This window comes from Schistocerca cancellata, chromosome 6 (assembly GCF_023864275.1).
Source record: "Schistocerca cancellata isolate TAMUIC-IGC-003103 chromosome 6, iqSchCanc2.1, whole genome shotgun sequence".
NCBI lineage: Eukaryota > Metazoa > Arthropoda > Insecta > Orthoptera > Acrididae > Schistocerca > Schistocerca cancellata.
The window spans coordinates 421549293-421561689 of NC_064631.1; the positions used below are offsets into that span (position 1 = coordinate 421549293).

At 42.2% G+C, this 12397-nt stretch overlaps 1 protein-coding gene and 1 pseudogene across 1 annotated transcript in view; one reads left to right on the top strand and one right to left on the bottom strand.

Annotated features, from left to right (window-relative positions):
• LOC126088360 (integrin alpha-PS4-like) overlaps window positions 1-12397 on the bottom strand; it is a 115045-nt gene that overhangs the window by 66626 nt on the left and 36022 nt on the right. The window contains exon 4 of the mRNA XM_049906498.1: window positions 11297-11420. Within this exon, the coding sequence (XP_049762455.1) occupies window positions 11297-11420 (124 nt within the window). The remainder of the gene's footprint in view (window positions 1-11296; window positions 11421-12397) is intronic.
• Window positions 12022-12139, top strand: LOC126089660 (5S ribosomal RNA; annotated as a pseudogene).

The following is a 12397-nucleotide window of genomic DNA, read 5'->3' on the forward strand; positions in this document are numbered from 1 at the left end:
GTACTAAAAGTCATACAAAATTTATTTGGGAAAATGCATGACAGAATGGTGCCCTGCAATATTTATTATGACGGGTTCCGGTCATTGAACATACTCCACGTAACTGTACAACGACAAAACTGAATAAATCACAATGTAACATCAAAACAGAACATAAGATTCTATGAAATTAAACAGCCACTTGAAATACTTACGACAGATTAAAATCACATTATATATAACAAATGTCTTCGCATACAAAGAATAACCTGAACATAATCAACTTTTTGAAACAACGATCGTAGGTTTCCCGTTCTAAAGCAATATATCGCGATTTATGGTAGGAAATACACCGGGTGTCAAGTAGACAGGTACGATCTGAAGTCAACAAGTCAATAGACGAAAGATAATACAGACAAAGGCTGTATGTGTGAATAGTAACGTAGAACCACTTGTACCTAATATTACGTCGTAAGTTAGTATAAAAGTACAACAGTGAAATGACAACGTTCAGCTTAGAGTTTTTTTGCACTCGTCGTGACCGAAAACACCAAAACGCACATATTATTTACATGTATATGTCATACACAATACAAAAAGCTGTGGACAAACCCAAACATAGTGGTAGGGCACAAACTTAAGTCAAGTAATGTACTTACACCACATATCTGAAAATATATTACTATCCATATGCGCGAAAAGTACAATAAATGAGCTTAAGACTCCATGTCTACTCATTAAAAGAAATCATTGTATAATAATACATGATGATAAAAAGTGTGATGACGTAGTGAAGTAAAAGAAGCGTGAACCAACAAAAGTATATAAAAGAAACCTCTGTTTGGGTTTGTATTGTGTTTGTATGACATGTATACGTAAAGAATATGTGCGCTTTGTACATGTATTTTCGGTCACGACTAGGGAAAAAACTCCCTCCCTTGAATATGGCCGTTTCACTGTTGTACTTTTACAATAACTTACAACATATTATTACATAGAAATGGTTCTATGCTGCTATTCACAACCTATAGTCTTTGTCTGTACGATCTTTGATCTGTTAATTTGCTGACTTCTTAGGTCGTACCTGTCTACTCGACAGTCACTGTATCGCTTGCCGTAAGTCGCTCCACATTGGTTTAGTACTGGAAACTTGTGATCATTGTGATACACATTTTGCCTATGTTCACGTTACTCTACGTAAAACATTTTTGGAATGTGACTATCATCAGGCGTCAAGTACTGTATAAAAGGCATGTTTGATCCACTTGTTTTTATGTAAAACCCAAATATTGGCCTGTTTCAGTGATACACCATCTTCACGTATTACGGTTAGAACAGTTCAAGCCTCATCACATCCGTTATTACTTAAATAATAGCCACGCCTTGAGTGTAGAGCACGTCATGAATTCCAGTACACAACGCAGGATTTTTAAAGGCAAAAACATACTAGTATGTTTGCTTTTAAAAGTCCTGTGTTCTATACTGGAATTCATGACATGCTCTTCACATAAGATGTGACCATTATTTAAGTAATGAAAGATGTTAAGTTATGGCTGAAACTGTTTTAACTCTAATCCGTGAAGATGGTCTATGACTGAAACCGTTCAAATATGCATTTTATACATTAGTTTTGGTATGTGAAGACGTGTATGTAACCTTGTGATTCCTGGTACTCTGTTTTGATGCTACATTGCGATTTCTTGTGTTTTGTCGTTGTACAGTTACCGTGAGGATGGGCAGAGATCATAAAAAAATATGTATTACAAGACAGCATTCTAACAAGTGTTTTACCAAGTATATGTTATATGCTGTAAAGTGTAGCCTGAAAAAAATTTTTGACTTTAAAAATTATGAATGGTTGCATCACTACTATATTCAAAGTGTCATTCCATTTCATAATCATTCAATAATTTAATTTGTTTCAAGTTCCCTAATATTTTCTTTTCGGATGTGACGTATTAATGTAATCAGTAACACGTCTATAAATTTTTGGTCTTGACATTACTGTGTTATTCTAAACGGCGCTGCAGTCTTTTTTGTTACGGGAGAAAAGTTACTACAGAAGTCTTGGCAGACGAAGCTGATGATAAAGGCTTACATGGTTCTGAATAATACTAAGTAAAGTTTGTAGTTAAACATTAACAAGAGGAAATATAATCCAAGACAGCCTAACTAAATTCCCCAATGATTGATTCGAACTATATTTCCCAATGATTGATTTATGTTCACTAACTAGCTAAATTTCCTATAAAGGTTAATGTTAATTTGAAATTTCCGCGTTTCTAAATTATATCGCTACAGTGAACAATAATTAGAATTTCGAATTGGTCTGTGCATTGCTTATCGTATTTTAAGTATGTTCTGTAGAAGTACACTAAACTTTCGCTGATAAGCAGCTCAAAACAGCGTGGGTGCTAGGGGACTGGCGATTTTTTTAAATTCCATGTAATGTACAATCATACGAGCTAAGACTTACAGATATCCTATTTTAAAGCACTATTCTCTACCCTTGTGTACTTTGATGCCACTAAAAGCGCTTTTCCCGTTTCTCTGCGTAAAACACAATCACGGTCATTTGCAACTAAAATAGAAACACTTAACAACGTGTAGCAAAACACCTGTAGTTATAACTTTAACTATGGATATATTTACTCATCGATCATACAACAGTATCCCCCCCCCGCCCCCCCCCCCCCCTTGTGACACCATTCGATGTCCCGCTAGCTCAATATCACTCGCTCTTATAAGCTCACAATTTAATTCAATGACACTTCTGGGCCGCATCTCACGAGCAGCCAAATTATTTTTTCAGCTTTTATATTGTTTCCTCGTAATTCACTATCCCCCGTCTCAGCAAAGAATCGTACACTCATTTGCTTACGTAAATTATTAGGAAAGTTTTTACTACCAGATGTAATCGATTTTCTGAGAAAATACATAAAATTTATTCTCGACATAAGACATAAATTGAAACGATGTAACAATCGTCCTTCATACTATCACTGAATGCTAATTGGCGTGTGAAATGTTATTCTGTTAGGAAATAACTATTCCCGCAGTCACTCTGACACGAATCGCGAGGCTCACACTGCAGCTTAATGAAGATGGAGTGGCGATTTTTTCCCCAGTACGTTACGCAATTCCTTTTTCCAGCAACTGCAACATGCAGCGCAGGCACTGGATTCCATAGAGCGAGGTGGCCTAGTGGTTACCGCACTAGACTCGCAATCTGGAAGACGACGGTTCAAATACGCCTCGGGCTATCCGATTTACGTTTTTCGCGATTTTCCTAAATCGCTCTAGGCCGGGATAGTTCCTTTGTGAGGACGCGGCCGATTTCCTGTCCCATACTCGAAACATTTCGATCTTGTGCTCCGTCCCTACTGACCTCGGTGTCGAAGGGACTTTAAACGCCAATCTTCCTTCCTTCTTTCTTTGTTGAAATCCAAATGGATGACTCATTTTCATCGCTAGCAGTCAGTCACAGCTGGTCTCACTGACAAGTTTCCAGAGGCAAACGAAGGACCCGTTAAGGCATCCAACATCAGTATTTCTCCACGTAGAGGAGACCGGGGCAAGTGGACATTCGGAGTGGGGTGACTAATCACTTAGTCTAAATTTATTTTTTCAAATAGCATACTACAAATGCTTCACACGAACTCGTACAATGAAAACGCGGCCGCCAGTTCAGTGTGCGTACGGTATCTGTCGTGTACTTTGCATGACGTATTACAATTTTCAAGATACTCAAGCTGCTGCTAGATAATTGGTAAGATGTGTTTCTTGGCATTTTCCCGGTGGATCGAAAATTCCACAATTTTTCGGGTGTGCATCCGAGACATTTTTAACTCATGTTCCGATATTTCGACTGACAACCTTTCAGCCGCTTCTGAGTTATTAGGCTTTAGATGGCAGGTGTATCGCTGCAACGTTCTTTTGCGGTGCGTATCGTTTGTTCTCTGCACCTTTAACAAACTCACAAGGAATTTCCCCCACTCGCCTTTCGTTAAAGCACATTATCCTTCACAGATCCCAGAAGAGCTGCCGTCTTGGCCGGTAGAAGGAAGATCATATACATTTTACGCTTCTTCATTATTCTAGTATTTTTTCAAGAGATATATCCGGCATATGGCAGAAACACCGTAGACTTTTCTTCTTGCTCTTTTTCGGGTTGATCTGGCGTATGCGCTTGCAGATCTCTCTTAATTTTATGTTTCGTATATCCACTTTTATTGAATAGTTCTTACAAGTGGTTGGGTTGTTTGGGGAAGGAGACCAGACAGCGAGGTCATCGGTCTCAGCGGATTAGGGAAGGAAGTCGGCCGTGCCCTTTCAGAGGAACCATCCCGGCATTTGCCTGGAGTGATTTAGGGAAATCACGGAAAACCTAAATCAGGATGGCCGGACGCGGGATTGAACCGTCGTCCTCCCGAATGCGAGTCCAGTGTCTAACCACTGCGCCACCTCGCTCGATCTTCTTACAAGTGTATCAGTTGACTCTGAAAACTGTTAGGTCGGACACTGCATGGCCCCTATGTACTAAAGTCTTTAGTACACGCATAGTTTGTAAAGGATGGTGGCAGATAGAGGCCCGCAAGTGTAAATCGGTACCGTTGGCGATGGTAAACGCTATGTCTTAAAAACCCAACTTCCTTACGTCATAGTAATACATCCAGAACCGGTAGACAGCCATTCGTTCCCGAAAAATATGGAATAACTGGTAAGATATCTGGTTATTATTTGTATTACACACTGAGGCGCCAAAGAAAATGGTATAAGCACGTGTATTCAAATACAGCGATACGTAAATAGGCAGACTAAGGCGCTGCGGTCGGAAACACCTGTATAAGACAACTGTCTGGTGCAATTGTTAGACCGGTTACTGCTGCTAAAATGGCGGCTTATCAAAATTTATGTGCGTTTGAACGTGGTGTTATAGTCGGCACACGAGCGATGGGATTCAGCATCGCCGAGGTGGCGATGAAGTGCGGATTTTCCCGCTCATCCGTTTCACGAGTGTACCGTGAATATCAGGAATTCGGTAAAACATCAAATCTCCGACATCGCTGCGGCCGGAAAAAGAACCTGCAAGAACGGGACCAACGTCGACTGAAGAGAATCGTTCAACGTCACAGAAGTGCAACCTTTCCTCAAATTGATGCAGTTTTCAATGCTGGGCCATCAACAAGTATCAGTATGTGAACCATTCAACGAAACATCACCGATAGGGGCTTTCGGAGCCGAAGGCCCACTCGTGTACCCTTGATGACTGCACGACACAAAGCTTTACACCTCGCCTGGGCACGTCAAAACCGACATTGGATTGTTGATGACTGGAAACATGTTGCCTGATCAGACGAGTCTCGTTCCAAATTGTTTCGAGCAGATGGACGTGCACGGGTATGTAGACAACCTCATGAAACCATGAACCCCGCATATCAGCAGGGGACTGTTCAAGCTGGTGGAGGCTCTGTAATAGTGTGGGGCGTGTGCAGTTGGAGTGATGTGGGACCCCTGATACCTCTAGATACGACTCTGACATGTGACACGTACGTAAGAATCCTGTCCGATCACCTGCATCCATTCATGTCCATTGGGCATTCCGACGGACTTGGACAATTCCAACAGGACAATGCGACACCCCACACATCCAGAATTACTAGAGTAGCTAAAGAAACACTTTTCTGAATTTATACACTTCCGCTGCCCACCAAACCCTCCAGATATGAAGATTATTCAGCATATCTGGGATGCCTTGCAACGTGCTATTCAGAAGAGATCTCCACCCCATCGTAGTCTTACGGATTTATAGACAGCCCTGCAGGATTCATTGTGTCAGTTCCCTCCAGCACTACTTCAGTCAGTAGTCGAGTACATGTTACGTCGTGTTTCGCCACTTCTGCGTGCTCGCGGGGACCCTAGACGATATTACGCAGGTGTAGCCGTTTCTTTGGCTCTTCAGTGTATGAATGAATAGACAATATACTTCCACAGTCGCCGTTTGTTCATGTGTTATTGTGTGTGAATGCTGCTCCAGAATTCAAAGACAAAGAGGTATGATCAAAACGCCAAAGAGTCCTTCTACGACCCCCCAGTTCGGAAAAACCTTCGGTGCCACCCACCCTCCTTTGTTGAGCATCCTAAAAATTAATTGTAAACCAATATTTAAAACCATTAGATATTTCGAAAACTGCTTTTTTTTCCTTTTCTCCTCACCTTATCCATCTACTCGTAGTATGACGTCACTTTCTAGGTAGCACTTTCTGTGATCTTTCGATGTTAGCAACATGTTCTTCTGCCTCCCATTGTTCTTCATTACTTTCATCTCTATTTCGTTCACCATTAACGTGTGTTCATTGCTGATCAGCAGTCCATTCAATTCAAACACATTTAATTTTTCTGTTTGGTGAAACCAAGTGCATCAGAAAGGATGTTTTATGCATATGGCATTGCGTTTTTCGGGATCTGGATGAACGTAGAAGTTTAAAAGCGTAGGCTAAAAGGAAAGTTATATAAAGAAGGGGATACAAGTAATACTAACTTATAAAAGAATTTGGGTGTGTTGTAAGATGAGTATAAAAAAGTAAAATGAGGTAAATGGAATGTAGTAGAATTAAACCAGGCGGTGCCGAGGAAATTAGGTTAGGAAATCAAACCCTAAAAGTAATAGATGAATTTTGCCGTTTTGACAGGAAAATTAGTTACAGTGATGGAACTAGAGGGAATATAAGATGTAGACTGGCTACAGCAAGATAAGCATTACTAAAAAAAAAGGGATTTGTTAACATCGAACATGAATTTAAGTGTTAAGGTATTTGTCTTGAGTGTCGACTTGCGCGGAAGTGAAACGTGGGCGATAAGGATTTCAGACAAGAAGAGAATAGAAGCTTTTGAAATGTGGCGCTACGGATGATGCTGAAGATAAGATGGGTAGGTCGAATAAGTAATGAGGAGGTACGGGATCGAACTGAAGAAAACAACACTGTTAGGCTAGAAGAAGTTTTCGGTTGATAGGATACACCCTGAGGTCTCAGGGAATCGTCAGTTTGATGGAAGGAAGCGTCGATATGCAGAGGGAGACTAGAGGCCCAAGCATAGTTAGCAATTTTATGTGGACGTTGGTTGCAGTAGCCATGCGGACATGGAGACTTGCTCAGGAAAGCCTTGGGTGGAATCAAACCAGTCTTTGGATTGAAGACCACAATAATCAACAACATTAGTTTTTGGTTAGTGTAAAGTGGTAATTTGCACATTTTGTTTGTGTTCGCGTGGGCGGAGGAAATGTCGTGTTCCCAAGATCAGTACTACAACGCCCATAGTACGAGTTGCTGGTCGCTGTCTGCGTCCGCTCAAAGACTGGGAAGTGCGGACTACCACTGAAGCGACTGTTACGTCCCACACGGATGACACTGTCATTCAGGGGCGGTGGCAAAGGGGGGGGGGGGGGGAGCAGGGAGCAACGGGACTATAGCCCCCCACCCAATGGAGTATCATATTACACTGGACAAAATGACTTCAGAAATCAGCGAATGTATTACTTCAACAGATTCAATCAATTTTTTGATAATTATGTAGCAATATAGGTTGCAATGTATTTCAAACACATTTTAACAAAAGAATGAGAGTGGCTAATAGCTTACTATCTAAACCAATAAATATCATTTCACTTAAAATGGGCGTCTTATTATTTATTAATGTACATTGGATGTATATTAATGTATGAGTACCACTTACAAGAAAGCTAAATATGCCCAGTATACCTACCAGCACTTAAACTGGTGACCCCAGACAAAAACTTCAAAACCGCCGGACATCTGGGTCAAATCATATTATTTTCTTGGGCACTCACTTACTGTAGACACGTTTTTACCCTGAACTTCAAAACAATTACAAAAAGCTACTTTCAGCAACACCAAATTTTACCAAGTTGTCGGTGGAGGACCTCAACTCTCCTTTTGTTAAGCGATATTCCATATCCCCAAACCTTCTCCCTCGCCCCCCCCCCCCAGCCTCCCCGCCATTAGCCGCTCCCCCCTTGAAGTACTTCTAAAATCGCCCCTGCTGTCATTCATTGGAGGAAAATTTTGTTTAGGTCTCATTATATTTTTGTCGTTTATAAAACAAATGAAGAAGGAGCGTAAGTATGCATTAGTCCTCTTATATGATCAGAAATGTTAAAATTGCCTGTCATATTTTTAAATTCAGGAAATCTTTATCTTCGATAGGATTATTGTTATATATGAAGAGTCATTATTTTGAAAGTGAAATCTTGTACATTGTATTGCATGGAACTGGGGACCTAGAAACGACAGAGAGGCTTCGTCCCCGCCGTAGCCCTCAGTGGTTCACAACCCCACAACAGGCTACAGCAGTCCGCTCACCCCACTGCCGCCCCACACCGAACCCACGGTTAATGTACGGTTCGGCCCCCAGTGGACTCTCCTGGAAGCGTCTCACACCACACGAGTGTAACCCCCAAATGTTTCCCTGGTAGAGTAATTACGGTGCACGCGTACGTGCAGACATTGTTTGCGCAGCAATCGCCGACATAGTGTTGCTGAGGCGGAATAAGGAGACCCAGCCAGCATTCGCCGAGGCAGATGGAAAATCGCCTTAAAAACCATCCACAGACTGGCCGGCACAACGGACCTCGACACTAATCCGCCAGATGGATTCGTGCTGTGGACCGGTACGCCTTCCAGCCCGGAAAGCAGTTCGTTAGACTGCACGACTAACCGGGCAGGCAATCATACACATTGTTAGATTGGGTCATGTTCCTCTTCAGTTTCTTCTTACCAAACCGACGTTTTGACCTCTCTGCTGGGACCCTCTTCAGGATCTTCTGGTGTCCCCGGTTATCCGAACACTCAGCAGTGTTCAGCTAACTGAGGACATCAAGGGATCTTGAAGAATTTCCCAGCTGAGAGTTCGCAATGTCGATTGTTTGACAACAAATTGAAGACAAATATGACACTGCCTAACAACCTAATTGTTTACCTCTGATGATAAAGGCCACGAAAGATTGCGGACTTATATAGTTATTATTTCTTTCAGTATGTAACGGCGGAAATTCATATCGTCCTATTTCCATCTATTGTACTATAAATTATTTCCTTATTTTGTTACCTGAAGATATGACGTTTCTGTGTCTTCATATATTGTAATTGTTTTACAATTTATATTGTGGTGTCACCGCCAGACACCACACTTGCTAGGTGGTAGCTTTAAATCGGCCGCGGTCCATTAGTACATGTCGGACCCGCGTGTCGCCACTGTCAGTAATTGCAGACCGAGCGCCACCACACGGCAGGTCTTGAGAGACGTACTAGCACTCGCCCCAGTTCTACGACGACTTTGCTAGCGACTACACTGACGAAGCCTTTCTCTCATTTGCCGAGAGAGAGTTAGAATAGCCTTCAGCTAAGTCCATGGCTACGACCTAGCAAGGCGCCATTAACCATTTCTAGAGAGAGTCTCACTTGTATCATCAAGAACGCTGTATACAAATGATGGATTAAAGTTAAGTATTCCAGCAGCTACGTACTTTTCTTTATAGCATTCATTACGTCTCCTGTTTCAGACCTAACGCCAGCTGGCGTGTGTAAACGCGTGCCTTTCGGTTACCCGTCACTGTGGACTGGCTGTCTTGTCAGTCCACTACATATATATATGCATTTATGTCGATGTATAATAATTGGTTTGTTTTGTAAATATTATTTGTGTTTTTACGCTGGGTCTTGCCTAGGGAAAACTATGCTGTCGACCGATTACATCGATAGGTCGTGTGGAGAACCAAAGTCTTTAGGATCTTGAGTAGTGTTAACTCTACCGCGTGGAGCGCGGCCAGAGCTGAGTCTGGCTGGAGTAGGCCGGTGGAGCAGGTGTGTTGAGTGACGCTCCCGCGACTTGCCGCGCTTTCGGGGTTTGGCAGCATGTAATTGCACTCGACTTGCTATGATAGTTTCTGGCACGGTGTCGCGGACGGGAAACATTATCTGGCACACATCAAGAGCCCGTTTTGCCTGGTGACCGTGTTGAGAAGAAGGCACGCCAACATCCAGCTTCTGCAACAGCGACGGCCGACAATAAGTGATTGTCGCCATCTCCTAGGTCGACGACTTCAAACCTTCAATCAGTCAACAAGGAAGACTGAAAGCACGTTAAGTTTTAGAACTGTATGGCAGACCTCAGCTTTTCAAACTGTTCCATTTGCATCACTAAAATACAGCAACTTAGCATGAAACTTTGTTGCTCGTTGTCCCAATTGCATTACTAAGCAGGGTCCCTTCCATTTTCAAAATGAACCCGAGTGTCGTTGAAATTCAAACGCCAGCATTAAAGTAATATCATTCGATTTCACTGCTTTAATTTCAAAGTTCAGTTAAAGTTTTCATAGCTGGCTACAATAACCAAACAGAACCATATTTAGATTACACAAGCACAAATTAAGAGTGCGAGTTTTGTTACCATATTTTAGCTTACCTGTGACTGCAGCTCAGCTTGGTACGTACTAAATTTTACTATTGTTTATTGTTCAAAATCATTTAATTCAAGTTCAAAGCTAAATCTCTTATTTCTAAATTGTGTAGATTCAAGTTGCCTTTGAGATGATTGTTGAGGTAGCCCAAGACTAACCTTATTTTATGTAATTTCGTAGTGCTTCAGAAACAAAATTCACTATTAATTTCAGTCACTAAATTAACTTCCAATTTCCCGGTTTTATTAATTCTTTTGCTAAATTAAGTCAGAGTGTAGCGAAATTTATTACTTCTGACAAACATTCAGTTTTTACACACAACACGTGTCAACCTTCAGTTGCCATGCTTTTAGTGTTAATTATATGTGCATTAACCTTTCTTTTGCAGTTGTTATAGTAGTTGTCCATAGGACTGGCGACCGTAATTTTCCCCAAATCTCAAATATCTCATTAACGCCAATTAATTGTTAACGTAACGACCGCACATTTACTTTCTTTATTAACTTTACCCTTTTTCAAAATTAATTTCCACCAATTTCATTTGCATTTTTCCTTTCATTTAGATGTAACCCTTCCTCCCCCTTTACCGACAGATTAACTTCGGTGATGATTGCTTTTCCCAAACTTCCATTAGGTACACGCGGTTTAATTTTTCACTGTCATTAAGGTCGCTATGTGAGGGGGAGGTTAAAAGTAACTGCCAGAATCATTATTACCATTAGTATCTGCAATAATGATAATTACCATTGTGCGGACTTAAGAAGGCACGTATTGTTTATCAGGACAATTGTGTATCAGTAGGACAAAGGCTGACTCGTAGAGTGCCACAGCTGGACTCACCACCATCCGTGAGCGGCACGAGCAGGTCTGCGCGTTCGGCGTCCGCGTCGGGCTTCCAGTAGCAGCCGCCGTTCACCCAGCGGTTGTTGTGCGAGTGGTTGCTCGACAGCAGGCTGCCGCACACCTGCACACAATACGTCACAACAACTAAGAGGGCTGGCTACAGAAGCCACCATGCTGTACGGCGGAAAAGTGATCTCACTATATGTACTGGAGAGTTTCCACGTAATGCTGTACCCCAAGTGTTGACGATGACTCCTTGAGACATCAAAAGAGACAGTAAAGCATGATTAGCACCTTCGTACACTAACAGAAATGGATATAGTGTTACACCATGAAGCACCCTTCCAAAATTCATCAAACGTTATGGAAAGGTTCGTGATGAACGAGTATTAAGTGATTAAACTTTCATTCCATTCAGAAATGATGCCCAACATCAACATCAGTATGATATGTGCTCACCATTGGCATGAATACACTCTTTTATTTGTTTTGGCATGCAAACAAAAAAGTTTCTGAATGTCATCGTGAGGAATATGTTGCCAGGTGTCAGTTCAACAAGAACGCTGGCTGGAGGCTGGTATGAATGCATACATGTTCCCATCAGGTACATACAACATTTTTGGGCTGCGAATGAGTGGATCGCGCAGCCCAGAAAGGCATCTTACACATCTCAAGTCTTTGTAGTGCAAACCGCATTGTGATGGCTTTGGTACCCTGCTCATGGCAACGACCTTGCCGCAGTGGATACACCGGTTCCCGTGAGATCACCGTAGTTAAGCACTGTCGGGCGCGGTCGGCACTTGGATGGGTGACCACCCAGGCCACCATGCGCTGTTGTCATTTTTCGGGGCGCACTCAGCCTCGTGGTGCCAATTGAGGAGCTACTCGACCGAATAGTAGCGGCTTCGGTCAAGAATACCATCATAACGACCGGGAGAGCGGTGTGCTGTCCCCATGCCCCTCCTATCCGCATCCTCGCCTGAGGATGACACGGCGGTCGGATGGTCCCGGTAGGCCACTTGTGACCTGACGACGGAGTGCTTTTACCCTGCTCATGAAAGGTATCACAACAATGTTTACCATTCGTGCCTTATACTG